Source organism: Cryptomeria japonica, chromosome 10, assembly GCF_030272615.1.
Source record: "Cryptomeria japonica chromosome 10, Sugi_1.0, whole genome shotgun sequence".
Lineage (NCBI taxonomy): Eukaryota > Viridiplantae > Streptophyta > Pinopsida > Cupressales > Cupressaceae > Cryptomeria > Cryptomeria japonica.
This window is the reverse complement of record NC_081414.1, coordinates 196,931,636-196,955,027: the sequence shown is the minus strand read 5'-3', so window position 1 is coordinate 196,955,027 and position 23,392 is coordinate 196,931,636. Positions and strand designations below refer to the sequence as shown.

Here is a 23,392-nt window from a genome sequence, read left to right as displayed (position 1 = left end):
CACACAGCACCCCTTGGGGAGCGTTGCTACCCCAAAGGGGATACGCAACACCCCTCCTTCCACGTGCTGGGGAAACTCAGCCACGTGGGGGGGGGTATAATTTTTTTTTTTTTTCTTTTTTTTTTTAAACTTTACTGTTAAACACACAGTAAATAAAAAAAATACAGTCCCAGTGACTTTAAATAAAAAATTAATTTATTTCCAGAAAGCATGGGTTTCCAATATTGGCAAATTCAAATACCTAGATCTCGAAATGGGAGGATTTCTCTAAAACCAAATCCATATTGGCAAAATAAGATTGATTAACATACATATATCCAAACACAGGCAGATTTCTTTGATAAAAGCTTAAATTTGAAAGCATTTAATTGGACTGGAAACAAAACAAGAGGGGATTGGATTGGAATTAAATTTATAATTGTTTCATTTTCCCCAAATAGATGAGATTTTCCTTTTTTTTATTTTCACAAATAGATTTCCTCAAAATCCAAAACAATTTCTGATAAACAAAGAAACCAAAAATATAAACCAGAATCTTACCTCATATAGCAATCCTGGAAAAGATTTAGTGAGGAGTCCAACCTGCAGGCTCAAGAAATTTCTCCTCCTCCAAAACCCCCAAATTTTCCTCCAAAAATCTTTTTTTTTCAACAATATTTTTCCAAAAATATCAATCCCCAATATTTTCCAAAAGTCTAGGTTAAATGGGAGAAGTTTGACCAAAATTTTATTTTTGGAATTAAAATATTTATTTAAAATAATTCACAAAAATCATCCTTTTAAACTATATCAATAATTTAAATTTTCTCTTCAATTTAAAAATTGATTTTTAACTATTTAATTGAACTTGCTCCCTGTTTAAATCGAGCAATTCAAATTAACAATAATTGCATAAAGAAACCCTGTTTAATTTAGTCCCTTAATCTTTAATGCACAAACACATATTTAATCCAATTAAATACTATGGACTAATTACTCAATTTAATCATACACACAAAACACACAACCCAAGAAGTCAAACAAACAGACGACTCGCATACCCAACCAAAGGGAATACCGACGACGACTAACGACGCTCACTTGAGTACGACTATGGTCAAACGAGGGTCTCACAACCACCTAATCCAACTCTAAGGATTAAAGAGGTACACTCAAACCTGCAATTCAGGTGGTGACAAACCTCGCATCCATGCGACACACCTCGCATCCATGCGACACTGTACCTGAAATCTCCTGCAACCAAGAGTCATACATGCATACATATATAAACCTAATGAAAGCGTTGGCCCGAGATAATAACACGAAATAGGAGAATTAATAACTCGCATACAAACTGGTGTGAAAACCACAATAACAGATATGCACTAAAAATCAAAACATCTGACTATAACATTATATTATAAACTAACCAAGGTCAAACCGAGATTAGAAATTGATTAGGGCAAAGATACTACATGTATAGTAGCATATGTAATTTAAATTATGCCCAGATACATCAAGGGGTTTAATTTATTTAATTTAATATTTTTTGTATATTAAAGTTGAAGAAAAAATTAAACACCTCAATATATATGGGTGTAATTTATATAGCTTAAAATTGAATGAAAAATTAAACACCACTTGACATAATTTATGTATATTCTAGTAGCCAAACATGGAAGACATTAATATTGAAATTAATACTTCCATCTTTGATCATAGATATATTTATTTTACAATCAATTAATTGAGATTAAATAAAGAATAATTTCAATTAGGATTATGGTTATGCTTCAATTAAGTTCAATTTTACAATTTGGGTTGAATTTAATTTAGTGTTACAATTAGGATTAGGTTTAGGGTTTCATTTAGAAAGATAGATCACAATAATTTTCTCTAAAAATTCATCCAAGGTGGGATTATATTTTGCAAAGCCAAATATTATAAACATTAGAGTAGATAAGCTTGATGATGATGGTTTGACGATTTAGGGTTTGATTTGGTTTAGTGTTAGGGTTTAGGTTACCCTTCAATTTTGTTTAAAGTTTGGTTAATTTTAGAATTCAAGTTGAATTAGGTATATAATTAGGGTTAGGGTTCACTTGGGTTTAGTGTTAGGTTTAACCTATTGATTTTGGTTTAGGTTTAGGTTTAGGGTTACTGTGTAAAAAATTTTAAATTGTATATTCAGGTGGGATAAATTAAATTGTATATTTAGGTGGGATTCTAACTAGGCAAGCTGCATGCAACATATATTTTGAATATTATTAAAAATAAATTTTTCCTTCCCTCCATGTTTTATGCTATATTTTATTTTTAAAAAACTTCACATTCTAGATAAATTTTAAGCTTTCTTTACTATGAACTCCACTTACTTAGATGGTTTTTTTAGCATGTTTTCTCTTACTTTCAGTTCACTCTTTTTAGGCTTTTTTATATTATAGAGCATATCTAATTATATAAAGCAATATTTGAGTGATATTTTTTTTTCTTGACAAACTACACAACATAATGTTAGCGTGAATTTTCCATCATTGTTGTTTGATATGAATATCTAGTTTTTTATATTTAATTTACAAAAAAAAATTAAAATTTCACTTCAACTTTTAAATTAATCTAAATTAATTATATTTAGTTATTTATATTAAATAATTATCTTAAATTATTTGTATAAAACATAGCTTTTACAATATTAAATATATTAAATTTATTAAGTAAAAAATTAAATTAATTTTTTTAAATAAATTTGACTAAATATTTTTTTCAATACAATAAGATTAAATTATTAAAAAAATATTACATAAATTTTATAATACAAACTATCCTACCAAAAGTATAGATTAAAAAAGGATATCTATTTGTTTATTCTATAGATATATATTAGTTTACTTTAATTCATACTATTTTATTTCTATGCATGAATATTAAGGTTTAGTTTATATTTAAAAATATTTTTTCATCAAACTTCAAATAAATAAAAAATAAAAAATAATATAAATCAAAAAAATTAATTCTTTGATTCTAACATTTAAAATTGAGACTTTAAAAATACTTATAACAAAAAATTGTTATCGTAAAAATTTGTTTTTTAAATTGTAAATCCACCTCGAATTACTCCATGCAACATATTGTTGATTTGTTTTCAAATTAAGTGTACTATATATCATTTATGTTTTGATAGACTTGAAGTTATGAACTCCACCTACTTAAAGCGGTTGCTTGGCATGCTTTATCTTACTTACAATTCACATTTTTTTGGGGGCTTTTATATATAATTTAAATAAGATCATATATAATTATATAGAGCAATATTTCATTAAACTAGAAGTGATATTTTTTAATCTTGATAAACTAGACAACATAATATTAGCATGAATTCTCCACCATGTTCAAAAATGAATAACTCATTTTTTATATTTAATTTTTAAATTATTTATTTTTAACAGTCAACTCAACTTTAAAATTAATCTAAATTAATTATATTTAATTATTTATATTAAAAATTTAGCTTAAATTATTTGTAAAGGATAATTTGTTATTTTTTACAATATTATTATATATTAAATTTATAAAAAAATTACTAAAATATATTTGACTAATTTTATTTTCAATACAATAATTATATTTTAAATTTAAATTATTAAAAATATATAACATTAATTTTATAATAAAAACTAGCCCACCCTTATGTAGCCAAATTAAAAGTTGCACTTTACCTCACATGACCCCACTTAACTCCCTTAACACCAAATAAAAACAATTTGATTACTTCAAACAATAACAAAACCAAAAATTATCATAATGATATAAAAATTTTAAATCAGAAAATTTCCGTTGCTTTCGACTCCGCTTACACTAATTTAAGAAGTTTTTTTGTTTTTTCTTTTAATTCAAATATTGAGTTTACTTTTTTGGGTTTTTTCCCTAAATTTTTGGCGAACGCAACTACACTTACACTTTTTTAGGAGTTTTTTCCTGTTTTCTAAATTAAATAATGAATAATTTTAGTTTAGATATGTTTTTTTTAATTTTATTTAGAAATAACTAAGTTCTATAAATATTATTTTTTTATTTTTATATAGATTAATCTGTTATAAATAAGTCTTATCAAATTATATTTGATAGTGAAAAGTGAAGAAGAAAAAAACATTGTGCTTTACTGATCAGGTAATTTAGTTTTGTTTTATAGTTCTAGGTAAAGCTGATTGTGACCTTCACAATGCATTTATTCTGGCTTTAAAACGGGAGTACGAATTGACTAGCACGCTAGTCGTGTGTGCGTTTTATACCTTCGATTTTGCAATAAACTGCTGTGATTGATTAACACATCGCTATCACGCTGTACTAAAGGTAACGACCTCTGCCACCACAACAAATTCCATAAAAAATTCTAGAAAAAAAACAAATTCGAAAAAAAATTGTTTGTACATGGTTGATGTTAGGTTTGGTTAAGTTTCGTTTATGGCTTTAATATTTTACAATATATGGATGTTATATTTGTGTCTATGATTTCAATCAACAAAAAAAATATCTCTTAAAAAAACAAACGCAGGGAAGTTCACTTATATTTGAAGCAGTTTGACAAATTTAATGGCAATGTTAATGCAGGTATCAGAGTTGAGCGTTGATTAAAAGACCAGCACTGTTTGAGTGCGTATCAGATTTGCAATGGAAAAGGTTGGATTGTATATAATTTCTGAAATTAAATTTTTTTAATTTTTAAAAGATTGTTTCTGAAACCAATTGTACATTTTTTTTTATCATATTCAGGGATCCACCATGAAAACAGAGGATGGTGAAGATTTAAGAATTAAATTGCAGAGACAAGATTCTGATTGGTAATTTTGATGTTCTTACAGGGTTTTTCAAAGGACACCCATGAAGAAGGGTATGAAAGCCCTGATTCTAGGGTTAACTCTAGGCTGAAGTGTGAAGCTATTTCAGAACATCTGAATGACAAAGAAAGCATATCCAGTGCCCTCGATTCAACTGGCTCTAAATCATTGGGTAAGGATAATGATAATGGAGTAGAGGCTGATAGTAATGAAATTGATCAAGTGAAGGGTAATAAGGAAGCAAAAGAGAGTAAAAATGTTCAAGCACAGGAAGAAGGAAAAGGGGATTCTTCAGAGTTCAAGACAGAGAGAAAAAATATTAAAGGACAGGAAGAAGGAAAAGGGGATTCTCCACAGTTCAAAGGTATTGTTTCCCAAAGGAATGGGCACTGGGGAGCTCAGCTATACTGTGAGCGTGCTAGAATATGGCTGGGTACTTTCAAGACTAAAGAAAAAGCTGCCAAGGCTTATGATAGAGCTTATATGAAGTTCCGAGGGCAAGATGATCAACCAAATTTCCCCTGCACACCACTTTCAGAAGCTGAGAAACTGTTTCAGGATTCTCTCACTCCTGATGAAGTTGCCCTTTTTATCAGGGATCATATTTATGATAGAGAATTGCAAAAGTGGTGCAATGCTCATCACAGATCTAATCAAGAGGTTTCTGGTAATCAGGATGCAGAGGAGATGGGTAAGAATAGGCAGCATCTATTTGAAAAGAAGATGACAGATAGTGATGTGAGTAAACTAAACAGGCTGGTGATCCCAAAACAACATGCTGAACGCCATTTTCCCAAGGATAAGTTAGATGTTGAATCAGAAACTTTTCTTACATTTGTGGATACAAGTAACAGTAGACAATGGCAATTTAGATTTTCATTTTGGAAAAGCAGCCAGAGTTATGTGCTTACAAGAGGATGGAGAAGGTTTGTCAAAAGTAAGGATTTGAAAGGAGGAGATATTGTTTCCTTTTCCAGGGATAGTAAGATGCCAAGCAATGAATTTTACATTACAGTCCATGTCTCTCAGAATTTGATGAGCAAGAATTGTGTGCAAGATCAATCTGGTTCTGATGAGTTACTTCAAGAAAAGGGAATCAGTGCCATATCTAGTTCACTAACCTCAGTAAGTGTGCCAAAAGTGAAAATTTGTAAGCCCAAAGAGTCAGTGAAAGTGAAATCTGAGGAAAAAATCAGAGTGGGTCCGAACACAGATCACATACATTATTCATCCCATCAGAAAACTAACAATCGTTTCCATGGATCTGCAAAGCTTGGAAAAAGAAAAGCTATGGAGGATGAAAGTGGAAATAATTCAGATGATGTTATAAAGCTATTTGGGATTGAAATCGGTCGACAAGCCAAAAAAGCTGAAAGATGATGGAGTTGAAATTGGTACAAAACCAAATAAAACATTTGCCAGGTTCAGATTTATCCAAAAGAAATCAAACAGAAAGATGGTGAAGTCGAAATGGAGTCCAAAGAAACCAAAGGACAGATGTAAATTGAATTTGATAGATTTCTGTTACATAGAAACTGTTGATTAGCTATAAAATTAAAACTATATCCTTCTCTCATAGTGTAGGTGAAATAGATTGCTATTGACTTGGCAAACATGTTCGTTAATTTTCATATATGAATTGAATTCAATATTTTTGGAACTTTTTTCAGTTTTCTAGAGGCCAACTTCTTTAATTGTTCACGATTTATGAGTTTTAGAGATAATTTTTTATTTTTTATTTATTTTTTATTGGAATAATAAATAAATATGAGATAATATTTCATATAAATGTATTATAAAATTGATTGAAAAAAATGATTAGATATATTTTAGTTTGCTTAAACTATTACTATTTTATTTTTGTATATGAATAATTTAATTTAATTTATATTTAAATATTAGTTTTAACAAACTTCAAACAAATAAAAATTAAAAATAATTGAATCTATGATTCTAACATTTAAAATTGAGGCTTTGAAAATAATTATAACAATAAATAGTTATACTAAAAAAAATTAAAATTTTATATTCAATTGAGATTCTACTTGGACAACCTGCATGCAACATATTGTTGGTTTATAAATTATAACAATAAATATTTATAGCAAAAATTTGTTTTTTAAATTGTATATTCTAGTTAGGATTCTAGTTGGTTTGTTTGAGATTTAGTTGCATGTATAGTAGCATGATAAATTCTCTTACATAATGATATTAGATTTTGGAAAGTCAAATACTCTATGAGTAGTACTTGCTTTATTCTCATAGTAGTAGTACTTGTGTTATTGTCATTGTTTTTTGTTAACTCGTTATTATTCAATTGTTTCTCCATCAATTAGAAGTATGAATTTTTTTGTTTTGATATATGTTATTTAATTTTTATAAAGTTAAGATGCATGTTTTTTAAGTTTCTAAAATATAATTTATATGAATGTTTTTGTTTTGATATATTTAATTTAATTTTTATAAAGTTAACATACATGTTTTTTAAGTATCTAAAATATAAAAATATTTTTTCTACAATCTAATTGTTTGAAAAATTTACATGTTATTAGTAGATTTTTTTTGGCAATTTTTTAGGTACATTTACATAATATATATAATAATTAATTAATTAATTAATAACAACAACAACAACACAATAATAAATATATTAAAATGTATACAATAATATTATAAAAATCCTATTGTTTATCTATATGACTCTAACCCTAACTTAATCTTAAAACTAATTAATTAATTAATAACAACAACAACAAAATAATAAATATATAAAAATGTATACAATAATATTATAAAAATCCTATTGTTTATCTATATGACTCTAACCCTAACTTAATCTTAAAACTTTAACATATTTAACCTAAACCTAACCTAACACCAACTTTAAACATAACTCTAACCTAACCATAATTCAAATTTAATTTTTGAATTGTATTCAATATATAATTAAAATATTTTGATAATATAATAATTAAAATACAATAATATAAGAATCTTAATGCTTATCTATAATAATTAAAATATTTTCATAATAAAATAAGATATTGTTAATAATAAAAAAATATGATAGCTAGAATTACAATATATTATTTATTATAATATTAAAATTATTTATGAAGTTAAGGTTAGGGTTATTCTCATGTAATTTAATATTATATCACTTATAAGTGGAATGGAATTAGACAAAATTATAATATATTTTATTATTTATAATACAATCACATTTTTTAAAATCAAATTACAATACATATAATTTTAAATAACAATACATATATTACTAAGTTTCAATTAAGATTGATTATTTCTATTTTTAAATTATATAAATCAAATTAGTTAATTCAAACAATCATATATAATTATATAAATTAAAATCTTTTATACTTGACTTATTACATTTATTACTTTATTAAAACGGCAAGTACTAGCCACTACTCATATTTATTGTTATTCTAGTATTTTAGGATTAAGTTTTTGTTATATTATTATATTATTAAAGTTATTATTAAATTATTTTGATAATTATTATATAAGTATTTTTTATTTTTATTGTTGTTAGTATTATAATATTATTGAGTTTGAACTATTAGTATCATAATAAATTATTTATCTTTTTATTATCTAGTAAAATAAATTTGATAGCACATTTTTTCCAATCATTCATTCACGTGCATAGTAAAATAATATTACTCAACTCAAATTGTACCTAAATCCTAAATTAAATTGAACTCTAAATTGAACTATAAACAAAAATAAATCCATACAATAAATGTAATAGAATATATGACACAATTGAAATCCATTACATATGTTTAAACTAATAGAATGGAATTCATGTCGAGATTATTTCCATTGAGGTTTAGAGTATTTGTCTTTACAAAATCTACTCCCATCTTTGATCATTGATATATCATATTTACAATCAATTTAGTGAGGAGAGTTCGGTTTAGGTTTTAATTTAAGAAGATATTGTGACTCTAAAAATTCATCCAAGGTGGGATTATATTTTGGAAAGCCAAATACTATAAACATTAGAGTAGATAAGTTTGATGATGATGGTTTGAAGATTTAGGGTTTGATTTGGTAATGTTTTAGGGTTTAGGTTACCCTTCAATTTGGTTTAGGGTTTAGGTTACCTTTCAATTTGGTTTAGAGTTTGGGTTAGTTTTATAATTCAAGTTGAATTAGACATATAATTAAGATTAGGGTTCAATTTTGTTTAGTATTAGGTTTAAGGTTGATTTTGGTTTAGATTTAGGGTTAGGGTGTAAAATAAATCAAAACAACAAATAGTTATAGTCAAAAAAATATTTTTTAAACTCTATATTCAGGTGTCATGTAGCATAGTGTTGGATTGTTCTCTTACTTTCAATTCACATTTTTTAGAATATTATAGAGCATATAATATTTCATTAAACTAAGAGCGATATTTTTTTTTTTATCTTGACAAACTATACAACATAATGTTAGCATGAATTCTTCATCATTGTTGTTTGAGATAATACCTAATTTTTTATATTTAATTTTTAAAATATTTATTTTTAAGTGTCAACTCAACTTTAAAATTAATCTAAAGTAATTGTATACAATTATTCATATTAAATAATTAGCTTAAATTATCTATATAAAACGGTTTTTACAATACTATTGTATATTAAATTTATAAAATAAATATTGATTTAATTTTTTTAAATATATTTAACTAAATATTTTTTTCTAATATAAAAATTATATTTTAAATTTAAATTATTAAAAAACATATTATATTAATTTTATAATACAAACTCGCCTACCAAAAATATATAGATAGAAGAATGATATATCTTTGTTTATTCTATAGATACATGCTAGTTTAGTTTAATTCTTACTATTTTAGTTTTGTGCGTGATTATTAAGCGTTAATTTATATTTTCAGTTTTCTAGAGGCGAAGTTCTATAATTGTTCACGTTTATTGTTAATAGATTGTTGAATATTATAATGAAAATAAAAGTGTTTTCACTATATGGTTGGATGGGAAGTAAATGGATCAAAGGTAATATTCATTAATTTAGAGATACATTTTTATTTTTTGTTTTTTAAGTGGAATAATGGACAAATATGATTTCTTTCACGTATTTTATCTATATTTCTTAAAAGATAAATATGTTAGTTATTATAATAATAAAATTTAATATTATTAAAGTGTAATGTAAAAAATAGAAGCATTTAATTTGACATGTGACACTTAAATAGATTAAAGATATAAAAAACATTTTATTATCATGTTTTAATTTAATATTATTTTTATTACAAGACTAGTACTTTAGTATTTTTTATAAATATATATAAAAGCAAAAAATTATTTCTACATTATTTTAAATATGTAATTATATAATATGATTTATATTAATTATAATATAAATAAATTTTTAGGTGAAATAATTAACAAATACGATATCTTTCCACGTAGTATATAGAAAGATGTTGAGATAACATTTCATTTATATATATTATAAAATTGATTAAAAAGAAAAGATTGAAGTAAGATATCTCTACTTAAATTATTATTAAGTTATTTTTGTATATGAATATTAAAATTTAATAATATAATTAATATTAATTATAATATAAATAAATTTTTAGGTGAAATAATTAACAAATACGATATCTTTCCACATAGTATATAGAAAGATGTTGAGATAACATTTCATTTATATATATTATAAAATTGATTAAAAAGAAAAGATTGAAGTAAGAGATCTCTGCTTAAATTATTATTAAGTTATTTTTGTATATGAATATTAAAATTTAATAATATAATTAATATTAATTATAATATAAATAAATTTTTAGGTGAAATAATTAACAAATACGATATCTTTCCACATAGTATATAGAAAGATGTTGAGATAACATTTCATTTATATATATTATAAAATTGATTAAAAAGAAAAGATTGAAGTAAGAGATCTCTGCTTAAATTATTATTAAGTTATTTTTGTATATGAATATTAAAATTTAATAATATAATTTTTGTATTAAGCATCATATAAACATGAGTTACAAAAATCGAGAGTTTGGGCTGAGAACCTTTCAGCTGACTAAAGAGTTAACACCTAAGATCAGGAGCTATATCAAATAACAGCTCAGTCCATGATATACGGTGATTTACATAGGAGCTGAAATTACAAAATTACATACAAAATGATAGTCTTGATAAAGCATCTCGGGGAGTACAGCTAATTGAACACAAAGGAGGAACCAGGGTCATTGTTGTCGCCCATAGGGGGGAGCCAAGCAATCCAACCTAGTTCTCCATCACTCCAAACCAACACATTTCCATCAGCGAACTGGTCTCTATAGGGGTGGGAGGGCATTCCTTCCAGCTCCAGCTCAATGAAGTCTTCTCTCTGTTGTCGTGCCTCCATCTCTTGCATGAACCTCATCAACCCTTGTTCAAAGTGAGTCTTATTGCTTCCCATGCGGTCCCAAGTGAATCCATGCGAGAGCTCCCTTATGAAAACTAGAGTGGATCCATTCTTTAACCACCTGTCAAATTTGTCCTCCTCCAATCTTAGAACGCCTGTGACCTGCATAGCAACAAGGTATCGGATGAGTCTCCTAAGAGACTCAGTGAGGTTCCTACTCTTACCATTAAACACGTCGTCATTCCTAAATTTCCAAATGATCCACATAATTTCCAAAGAGAGAGCAGACCAAAATAGATTAGCATGTTTCTTGTCGCCTTTAATATAACCAAATACCATCTCTTCAACAATAAAACAATTGCTATTAGGTGAGATACCAAACAGATTCCATACTTCTCTAGCAAAATGATAGCCAAAAAAAATGTGATAAACAAATTCTGGGACACGACAAAGTTTACACAGAAGGGGTTCTCCGTTGATGTCTTTCAGTGGCAGTTTATGAAGAATGAGTCTTCAGGCAAAAATTTCTTTTTAGGCTTGGTCGGGTAGGACCAGAATCTCAATAGGGTAAAATGCCATTGTTTAGGGTCCCATGATAGGTTCCAGGCGCAGTTAAGGTGAACAAGGATGTCCCTAGAGTCAATAAGGGCAGAGTATATCATTTTGGCTTTGGTTAGCAGCAGGGGGGATCCATCTATCCAGCAAAGGGAGGCTAAGGGAGGTGAGGAGGGTGGGGAGGCAGGGAGGATAGGGGCGAGTGCAAAGTTGAGGATGGAATAGGTTCTGGCCTGGGATAGGGGGAGGTTGAATCTAGAGCTGAGGGATTCCCAGGAGGATAGAGTGCCATTTTCCAAAATGTGCTCAAATGTGACCAGTCCCTGGTTATGCCATTCCAGGGCAGAGCATCCTTGAAGATGTGCTAACTATTTCCCATTGTGCAGAGTATTCCACCATATAGACCTTTTCACATTGAGAAAGCCTTTCTTATCAATTATGTCATTATTGCTAATGTATTGTCTAACAAGATTCCAGGCTTTCCATATAGACTTGAAGACTTCTGATCCCAAGGGGGAGACCTCAAAATTCCCTGCAATCAGATCACACATGGGTAGGTTCTTCCATTTGTTTGCTGATTTTGGAGTTGAGCATTGTATATTGTTCCTAACAAGGAATTTCCAGGGTTCATTGCCTTCAATGGATTTACAAATCCATTTGGCAGCCAGAGCAATTCCTTGAAGTTTAAGGTCTTTGAGGCCCATGCCTCCTTGCAATTTAGATCTAGTACACCAATCCCATTTAACAGCATGTTGCTTCTTTTTTCCTTTTCCATCTAACCAGAGGAAATTCCTGATTTGCTTTTGAATGTAATTGAACTAGTAGTTGGTGAATAACCAGGCTGAGGAGCAGTATATGTTATATGAAGAGAGTAGCTTCTGGCAAACTTGGAACCTACCTGCTAAGGAAAGGAAGTTCTGGTTCCATTTAGAGAGTTTCTTATCTACCTTGTTTCTGAACCATTCCCACTTGTCTTTCAAATTTGGAGAGACTGAGAAGGGGATTCCCAGATATCTAATGATGGTATTTGGGCCTCCCCACTTTAGATCAAACTTAGACAACCAATTAGGAGGATCATTAGTCCAGCCTAGCAGGGTGGATTTGTGGAAGGCAATTCTACTACTTGAAGCTTTGCAGAATATCTCGATATTGTGAAGAAGATGTATTAAGTTCTCCTCTTCTAGGGAGAATAGGATAGTTGTATCATCTGCAAACTGTATATTCCTGATTTCTTCTTTATTAGGGAGTGCAATTCCTTTTACCTTAGGGGATAAGTTGCAGTCCTTTAATATGTAGTGCATAGCATCTACAGCCAGGACAAATAGGGTCAGGGCAAGAGGACATCCCTGTCTAATTGATCTGGAAAGCGAGATGTTGTCATATTTTAGTCCGTTCACTTCCACTACTACATTAGTATCACTAAATAGGGTCTGGACAATCCTCTAGAAGGAATTTGGAAAGCCCAGACTAGCTAGCACCTATAAAATGAATCCCCATTTTATCCTATAATATGCCTTCTCAAAATCTATTAATAACATAGCTCCATTCTGCCCTGAGAGCTTGGCCCAATCTAGGGACTCCCACTAGGTCACCAAATTCTCTAGGATGAACCTACCTTTAACAAATCATGTTTGAGTAGGACTAATAATCTTCAGCAGTAGACTGATTAACCTGTTTGCTACTACTTTAGCCAAGATTTTATAAGATACATTTAGTAGTGTGATGGGCCTCCAGTTCTTGACCAAGGTCTTATCTCCTTCCTTGGGGATGAGTTTGATAAGCCCTTGATTGATCTCGTTGCCAAGGGTTCCTTTAGAAATGGCCTCCAGATATAGGGCATCGAGGTCATTAACAATCCACTTCGAATTTTTCTTATAGAATTCCACTGGGAATCCATCAGGTCCAGGGGACCTGTCATTACCCATAGAGGAGATGGCCATAGCTATTTCCTCCCTTGAGATGGGGGAATCTAGCACTTCATAATCCTTCTCATCAAGCTTGGGAGGGGTTAATTGCTTTACAAGCTCTCTAGCATGTCTGTGCTCGACATCAAGCTCTTCTGAGGAAAAAAGATTCTAATAAAAGAGGGAGAAGCATTGTAGGATCCCCTGGGAGTCTGTGATGTGAGTGTTGTTGTCCCAAATATCAGAAATGATCTCCTTAGCTTCCTTAACTTTGAGCATGTGGAAAAAGAATTTGGACCCCTTGTCCCCCGAGTCCAGCCAGTTGAGTTTGGATCTGGTTTTAAGACCTTTAATTTTCTGGTTTTGAATAGCCCTGAGGTGATCTTTTATTGTCATCAGAGAGCAAGTGAGGTTTCCATCGTTCGAAGAATTCTGGAGATTCATTTCTACTTTACATAGTTCCTCCTGTAGGATTCTTTCATCCCTCCTAGCATCCTTGGCCCTCTTTTTACCCACTGTTTTACAAAGGGTGGTCCATGTTTTGATGTTTGCATTCCAAGCATCTATGTTAGAGAGTTGGATCCTATCCCTCTTATTAAACAATCTAATGAAGGCCATGGCAAAGCACAGGTCCTCATCATCTAGGAGTCTAGTGTTTAGGATGAATGAAGGGGCTCTTGAAGAGGGGGGAGGGGCCATTGGGGAGAGGTTTATTCCCATTATTATCGAGTGATGATCTGAGAGGGTATAAGGAGATACAGAATAGTAGTCACCATTAGGGTCCTTGTGTATCATAAAGTGGGATTTATTGAGGTAGATCCTGTCTAATCTGCAGTATATCCTTTTATTCAGTTGTTGATAATTACACCAGGTGAACCAAATAGTGTTCAGATTGTCTTTCCTCCCAACAATAGGGTCAAACAGGTGTAGTTTATTGATCATTCTATCCCATTGTAACCTTTCCATTCCCTTCCATTCAAATTTATTGCCCCCCTTTTTTATCACTAGGAGATTCTATCATGTTGAAGTCTCCCCCAATAATCCAGGGGATATCCTCTAGCATTGTTAGCCAGTTCCATAGTTCACCTCTTTCTCTGTAGTCATTCAGGGTGTAAATAGAGCAGATTCCAAACTTCGGGTTCTCCATTTGAATTGAGACCCAAAAAGCTCTGGCACAAGGGGGATTGACCCCAGTTAACTACTTTATTGGCCCATTTAGGACTAAGAAGTATGGCTGAGCCACCTTTTCCTTTGGTATGGTTAGTGTAGAAGGGAGTGGCTTCCTTCCAAATACATTTGAGTCCAATTTGCAGTGTGAAGCCCACTACTTTTAGTTCCTGCAAGAGGAGGCAGTCCGTGTTCTTATGAGCACTGAGAAATCTCTTTATGATGTATTTTCGATCAGGGGCCTCCAGGCCTCTGATATTCCAAGAAATGGTTTTCAACATGAGTCACTTGGTTGGGAGGGGTCTGTTAGGGCTTTGAAACCCTCAAAACACTTGGGCCAGTCTTCTTTGTTTGCTATATTGCTAGCATCAAATGCAATAGAAGAGGAGGGTCTACCTCTCTTTTTCCTTGCATCGGAGATTTGCTCAGGGCCTAGAGATTCCTTCCTGTTAGCACTATCTTTGCTATTCTTAGGAGACCTCTTCCTTCTCGCTTTCCTATGTTTAACCATGGTAAATCAATCTTGAGGTACTGTCAGTCCTTGTTCAAAATTGGTTTCCACCGGGGTGAATGGATCTACACTGGGATGCATTACCTGAGTGGTATCAAATTTTGTCTTCAGGGCACTGATAGGGGTGCTATTAGTGAGGGGGACACCACTAGCAGGGTCTCCCTTAGAGTCCTCTAAGTTACCAAATACTTCTAGAGGGGTTGATGGTATTTTCTCCAGAGAAGTTCCTTGCCTATCCCCTTTCAGGGTATGAGGTTCCTTCGAATTGAAATCATTTGGTTCTTTGCATGTGAGTTGCTCAGGGCCTTGGGTCAAGACCCTACTGATGGTGCCTACCAAGTCTAGAGTACTCCTATCAATGTCCTCAAGGTCAGGTAGATGACACCGAGATGCTTCAATTTCCAATTTCTGCTTGAGGAGGTTTAGTTCAAGTACTTTTCTTGCTTCAACTGCTTTTCTCAATTTTTCCATTACTAGTTGTTGTGCATTAAGAGTCCTCGGATTTGAGGGATGAGCAGGAGTATCAAGTGAATCCTGAGGGGTGAAGGGGGGAGGTTGAGCAGTGGCTAGGGCCTCTTTAATGGCATTGTTGTAGTCTAAGATGGAGTTTGTCATCGAGGGGGCGGAAGAGGCAAGGGGAAAGGGTGTGGGGAAAGTGCGAGGGGGAGGAAGGTGAAGAAGGAGGAGGGGGGGGAAGGGATGGGAGGGGAAGACCAGGGGTCAGGTTCAGAGGGCACGGTTTCCTTAACTGGGGGGGGACTAGATGCCCTAGATTTACATTTTGAAGATTTGCCTGATAATAAGGGACAATTACTCGTAAAATGGCCACTAACTTTACAGTAGTGACATGCATCTATTCCGCACATATATTCAACTGAACAGCAGTAGGTTTTATTGTTTAGCCGAATAACAATTTCTGCAGGGTAACTCAAATCTGGTTTTAATGCAATGAGAAGTCTAGCATCGAGATGTGGGAGGACCGAGGGAGAAGAATCGAATTTAACAATTTTCCCTAGGGGTTCCACCATTTTATCTACACAGGACCACAGGAATGGTGGTATATTCTTAACAGTTATCCATTTCGGACAGGAAAGGGTAAGAATCTCATCATTACAAGCTTTGGGGTCCCAGCGAACCGCCCTAAAAGATGAGTTTCCTACTGACCAGAACTGTTTATTTACAATTTTGCTTTGGGTTTCCTTATTGTCAAAGAAAATAAAAAACAACCCCTTCTGAATCATTCTACAAAATGAAAAATGGAACCCTAACTTATTAACCCACACATCTTGCAGCCATTTGTTCATATATTGACGAGATGGTAAGTTATTTACATCAAAGGCAGCGAGAAAAATTGTTGAATCCCTAAGTCTAGAAATCTCCGAAGAAATGGCAGAAAGCATGGAGTCATTAGGTTTAATGGTGATGCGTTTGGAGGAGTGAACCTCACCTTGTGTTGGCGCGAGATTGGTCTCATCTTCATGGTGGAGAGCGGCTTCGAACCTTGCATCTTCTAGAAATGAAACCCTCTTGCCCTCCACTGCTTGGCTGAAGGTCTTCTTTGGCTCTCGAGCGTTCGCAGTAGGACGAATGGGTTGTTTAGGGTTGGTGAAACCATCTTTATTCGGCTCCATTTAATGCAGGAGTGGCAATAAATGACTCAAGGCCTTCCCAACAAGGCCAGGGAGCCCCCGCACGCAATAGCGTACTGCAACCAGCGACACCCTGGTTTTCGTGCCCTAGTTGCAAAGTGCTCCGACCTTATCAATATCTATTCCAAATTTTTTCAATAATTTAATAATATAATTAATATTAATTATAATATAAATAAATTTTTAGGTGAAATAATTAACAAATACGATATCTTTCCACATAGTATATAGAAAGATGTTGAGATAATATTTCATTTATATATATATTATAAAATTGATTAAAAAGAAAAGATTGAAGTAAGATATCTCTGCTTAAATTATTATTAAATTATTTTTGTATATGAATATTAAAATTTAATTTTATTTGAATATTTTTTTTTTTCAAACTAAATAATAATCTTGATGTAGGAGGTGGAGAGAGAGAAGAGAGGGTTTTTGGTCTACAACTTGGTACTTCGCGTGTGTGGAAGCCAGTCCTGCGCGAGCGAACGTTGCTCGACTCGGGTGGTGATCTGGACCGCTGGATTCATCACTCGGGTGTACTTGCCTCATTGATTGCCATCGCTTGTTAATAGTGGTGTTTTTTTTATGGCTCAAGTGTCACCCAGCCCGGTTCATTCAACCTCGAACAACAAACCATTCAAGGAGGCGCTGGTTGAACAGAACGCTTTGTCGGGTGGTGATGCATTCATCGCGAAGGAGACCGACCGAGTAGACTTACTATTAATCCTAATGCACCCATGGCCCAAGCGATTGTTAATGAGAAAGATAGACTAAGAAAATCGGTTATTTTTCTTGTTGCTTTTGATGTTAATTTGCTTCCATCTCGCAATTACATTAAGAACTAGATTCAAAGTGTCTAGGTTAAAAAACTTGGGTTTCTGATTTCATACTGTAGAATGGTGCAAAAGGTATTATTTATTATCTTCTTTAAAAACCCTAGGCACCAGGATGAGGTTGTTAGAAAGCAATTTTGGAACATTGGGAAATGTTGCTTTCAGGCAATGAGTTGTTCTCTAGAGGCTAAAAAAGATGAAGTCTTGGCTATCTCGTGCCCTAGATGGCTCTCTATGAATAACGTCCCTCCTTTCTTTTGGAATTTCCTGCCGAAGGCCTTCGAAAACTTAGGAGATGTGCTAAGAATTGATAACTCTCCTACTCTGCTCCCTCATCTTGATGTTAGGATTCTAGTAGCCATCACTCCAGTCAAGGACCTTCCGGGGGAATTGGCCGTGGACATGGGCAACGAGAGTTTTTCGTGCCCTATTAAATATTTGGTCGGCATCAATGCTTGTTTTTTTGTGTCGCATGGAAGGCCATGTCAGGAAAAATTGTCCTCTGCTAGGGAATAAGAAGGTCTCCCCAACCTCTGTTAAATCTGCCCCTTCATCCATGCCTTCATCGGTGTACCCCGCTGACCCTATTGTTGCTTGTGGCATCCCCTTTTGATAAGCCGATAGAGGGTGACGCCTCTCTTAGCCCGCCTACCGCTGCTCAGACTCCTCCCCCTGCTTCGCCTCCTTCTCCCGTGAGCCTTGATTCTCCCCTTCCGTCTTCCCTCCCCTCCCCCACCGAGACTATCACTTGGCCTCCCAATGCTCAGCAATTGGCCTTGGAGAAACTCAGAAATATTGCAATAGTTAAAAAAAAAAAAATTGAAAAGATCATTGGTTGTGATAAGGATTTCTTGCAACCTGGTAAGGTTGTTCTCGCTTCCTCAGATGTGAATGGTGCCTTGAGGGTTAAAGAATCCAACACTAAGAGTGTTGAGATGGACACTGTTAGGGGGGACTCAATGGACAAGGGGGTTGAATCCTCCATCCCTACTCCATCTCACAGTGATGCAGAAGAGAGCATGTTTGTCATTAAGAGGGCTTACAACCCAAAGGAGCCGCTTATTGATGTTCTCATTAGAGTTGATCCTTCTAGCAACCCCCACTTTAGGTTTCCCCTCAAAATTATTAGTGCTTCTATTCTTGACAACTAGGACAACTCTCATACCTCTGGAAAGTATGTTGTAGAGTTTGTGGGGAATGGATCTGGCCCCAATTTTTACAATACATAGGAAAAAGAGAGATGTGAGGAGTGGGAAAAATGGGTCATTGTGCCATAAAATTGCCCCACTCTTAAAGATCTAATTGATGAGGCTATGAAGTATATTGGGCTTAAAAAGGCTTTAGCTACTAAAAAGATTATCTCTAAAGGTGGAAAACACTCCCCTGCCTCTTCTTTGGGGGTTGAGCAAGATCGTGTTTTTAAGAGAAGAAGGGGGAGGCCTAATGGGTCTACCAACAAGAAGCATGACATTCCTAGTCCTAGACAAAACTTGCCCAAATGCTACTGGTCATTTAGGGCCCCAATGGATATCACACCCTAAATTGTCCGATGGAAGTGAACTGTGTTTCATGGAATGTTAGGGGACTGGAGTCCCCGAATAGGAAATATGTTGTTAAGAGATTCCTGAGAATGAAGAAGCATGTTGATTTTTTATTGCTTCGGAAGATTAAAGCAACTCAATTCTCCTTGGACATCAATATGAAATGCATATGGAGAGATGCCTCATATTATTCTACTAATCACTGCAAATGGAAAGGGGGCACTACCCTTCTGGTCAGGAAAAGATGGTCCAAATTTGTCAAGAACTAGGGTTGCTCACCTTGCAACAAGGTTGTATGGATTACCTTAGATTATAAAGACCAAAAATTTGGGTTTGCCTCCATTTATGTTCCTAATGATCATAGAGAGTGTATTGAACTTTGGAATTGGATTGGTAGGCTTGAGGATATCCCCTAGATACTAGGTGGGGATTTCAATATGATTGTGCAACCACGGGATAAGGTGGGAGGGAATAAATTTGATTTGAAACCTAATGAAAGATTTTTTTGGATGAGAATGGTGAACAAGTTGAGATTTGAGGACCCTATGGCTGGGAAGAAGCGGGATGGTAGATTTGATACACTTGGTGCAATTTATAGTAGGGTAGAAAGAGAATTTAATGAAAATTGGATAGATTTTATCTGTACAAAGATTCTTTCAACGTTGTGAATGGTGGAAATAGGAATGGTGTCAAAGTGATTCCTTACACCTTGTTGGACCACCATCCCATTGCTACCACCTTTTGCCTTAAGACCTCACATTGCTCTTCCCATGAAAAGAGAGATTCATTCTCCTTGAACACTTCTCCGCTGGATGATGAGGAAGTTGGTTTTGCCTCTTATATCATAAGACAATTCAATTATTGGCACTCTAATCTCTCTAATGCTATTGACAAATGGAACCAAAAGATAGCAAGCTGGCAAATTATTTTTCAAACTGTGGGTAAAAGGAAGGCATTAGATAACAGAAGGGATGAAATTGTACTACGTGAAACCCTGATGGCAGTAGAGGGTATTCTCCAAAAGCAACCTGATAGCATTGATGTTGTTGTAAAGCTAAACGTTGCTAAGGATAGTTTGAGGAGACTCCAAAACCAAAAAATCCAAGGTGCTAAGGTTGGAGCGAGAGTCAACTGGATTCAACATGGAGACAAGGGCTCCAAGTTCTTCTTTGAGCTACTTAGGCGTAAGGAGGCTAAGGAAAAAATTGAGGAAATCTATGAGGAAGGTATTAGTATCTCAGACCAAGAGGAAATTTTTTAAAACTTTTGCTCATTACTACAAAACTTGTTCTCCTCTGAGGATTATGGTCCTAATGTAGAAGAGGTCAGAAACAGAATCAACTCTATTCTGCCAAAAAAACTAGACAAGGAAGATGCCTGGAATCTTGACAAACCTATTTCTATTGATGAGATTAGGGAAGATATTCATGTCCTTAAGAATGATACGGCCTCTAGACCTGATGGGATACCCATCAAATTCTATAAAAGGAATGCACATTGAATTTGTGAGGATTTATACAGCTTGTACAGGGAAGCTATTGAGAAGGGTTCTTAAGACATTAAGATTAACCACAGTGTTATTAAACTAATCCCAAAGGATGGCTCAAACAGAACCTTAATAAAGAACTGAAGGCCTATCACCCTATTACATGTCTCTTATAAAATCCTTGCCAAGATTCTTTCTAAAAGGATTGAGAAGGTGTTGCCTAAGGTGGTTAACAGCACCCAAAATGGTTTTGTCAAAGGTACGTATATCCTAGAAATTTTACTTACTTGTTGGGAATCTATGCATCGGGCCAAGGAGTCCAAACAAAATGAGGTCATGATGCTTTTAGACTTTAAGAAAGCCTGTGACAAGATCGAATGGGAATTTGTGTTTATGGTTCTGGAGGTTTTGGGATTTCCTTGCTCATTCTGTTGAATGGTTAAGACCCTTATGAAAGATGCTACTACCTATGAAGAGGTCAACGGAGTAAGATCTGAATATTTTACCCTTACCGAGTGTATTAGGCGAGGTTGTCCTTTGGCCTCCGCCCTATTTATTCTTTTTGCAAATGCTTTATTCTATCTACTCATAGACAAATCGCTTTCTAATAAAGTTAAAGGGATTGATTTTCCCAATGGAGATGAAATCCTTAACATTCAATTTGCAGATGACACCGCTATTCTCATGACCTTGGAGGAAGACAACATGGGATATTTAATGTCCAAAATTGATATTTTCTGCAGAGCCTCAAGGAGTAAATTGTCCCTTCTAAAATCTGTCATTTTGGGATGGACTCATGAACCACCTAGTTGGCTCTCTACCCTATTCAGTGGGGAGGCCCTAAGCTTCAAGACAGATACTTAGGTGTACCATTTGCAGTCAACCCTAATTTGAAATCTATGTGGGAATGGGTCAAACTTAAGATTGACAAGAAGCTTAGAAGATGGAATGGCCAATATCTTTAATTGGCTCGGAGGTTTCAAGTGTGTCAAAAGATTTTATCCTCTTATAACATATACTATTCTTCAGCCTTGTTGTTTTATAACTATCATTTTTCTTTCATTCAGAATCTTATCAGAGATTTCTTGTGGTCGAATGGGAAAGGGAGCAGGAAGAGACAAGCTATTAAACGGAAATAGTGTATCTTGAGAAAACAAAAGGGAGGCTTAGGACTTAAGGACCTGAGCTTGCAGGGTATTGCCTTAGCAGCTAAGTGGATCTTCAAAGCCTTACAAGGAGAGGGGCCATGGAAAGTTCTAGTGAGACATAACATCTCTTTCTCTTCTCCTAAGAAATCTCCTGAATGGAAAGGGCTCCCTTTTGTGACCTAGTTGTAGGGAAGTTTCCAATCTCTCCAAGTGGTTCGGTGGTATTTAAAGAACTATGGAAAGCATGAGAGTGGGTCAGGAAGCTTATCATAGGGAATGATATTGTGGATAAGAATCAAAGAGTTTGGAGACAAAGATCTATTTCGTGGAACATGCTCCATAAGGATAAATTGTTAGCTCTTCTTCAAGGGTGTTCAGCAAGGTCGTGGGCTAGGAAAGGTATCGGGATATTTGAAGACATTATAGAACATGGGAATTCGTTGTCTTGGCAGGTCATCATGGCTAAGTTTGGCATCCTCCAATCCCAGTTTAGAACATACTCTATTCTTTGCTCTGCATGTTCCTCTCTACCCCAACCCCTGATTTGTCGCAATGATTCCAACCCCCTCTACTCTCTCTCTCTCTTAGATTGATGGATTTTACTTGCATGCAGTTAAATCCAATGTTATTTATTCTTCTCTTGTGGACAATGATGAGGTCCTTAAATTTTTGAGTTGTTTATGGATTCCCAATCTTCCTTCCTCTACTTGGCATAAAACCCTCTCCTGGATATGGCACTCCCCTATTGAGCCTAAGAAGAAATTTTTCTAGTGGAGACTAATCCTGAATCGGCTCCCTATCAAGATTCAAAATGGTGATTTGAATATTTGTAATTGTTATAGATTAACTGAGTTGGCCAATCATATCTTTTTTGATTGTTTGATTGCCAAAGAGATCTGGTGCATGTTTGGTATTATGGTGAACAACAATATTGATGTCATTGAGATTCTTTGTAGTCATATTGTCAATCTTAAGAAAAACATTAATACTTTTTGGTCTATTCTTTCTGTTAATATCCTTTGGTCCATTTGGAAAAGTTAGAAATAATAGTGTGTTTAATGGTTGTTCTAGAACTCTTACTGAGCCTCTGAGGAGGCTCATATGGTATGATGTTTTCCTATAGGTCATCATGGTAATGAAGTTGTCCAGGAAGAAGTTTGAAAGTCTCATGACTGATGGGGTAGCTAATATTTTTAATTGAGAAGTCTCCCATGGTTTTTCATGGACCACTAAGGATGAAGATAATGCCCCTTTTGAAGCTTCCCTTTATAACTTCATGATGGAACTCAATTCCAATAGACAAAGAGTCACAGAGCAAGAGGTAGAGATCTTACTAGTGGCAGAGCGCTTCGTACATCCATACCTGAAGCATCTCC

General features: G+C 33.7%; 1 protein-coding gene across 1 annotated transcript; it reads left to right on the top strand.

Moving 5' to 3' along the window:
• Positions 1-4,102: 4,102 nt before the first annotated feature.
• Positions 4,103-6,467, top strand: LOC131079205 (AP2/ERF and B3 domain-containing transcription factor RAV1). Its single transcript, XM_058017108.2, has 3 exons — positions 4,103-4,329; positions 4,588-4,656; positions 4,839-6,467. Exons 2-3 carry the CDS (start codon positions 4,648-4,650, stop codon positions 6,192-6,194), a joined length of 1,365 nt encoding a protein of 454 aa, XP_057873091.2. The 5' UTR covers positions 4,103-4,329; positions 4,588-4,647; the 3' UTR covers positions 6,195-6,467.
• Positions 6,468-23,392: the final 16,925 nt, after the last annotated feature.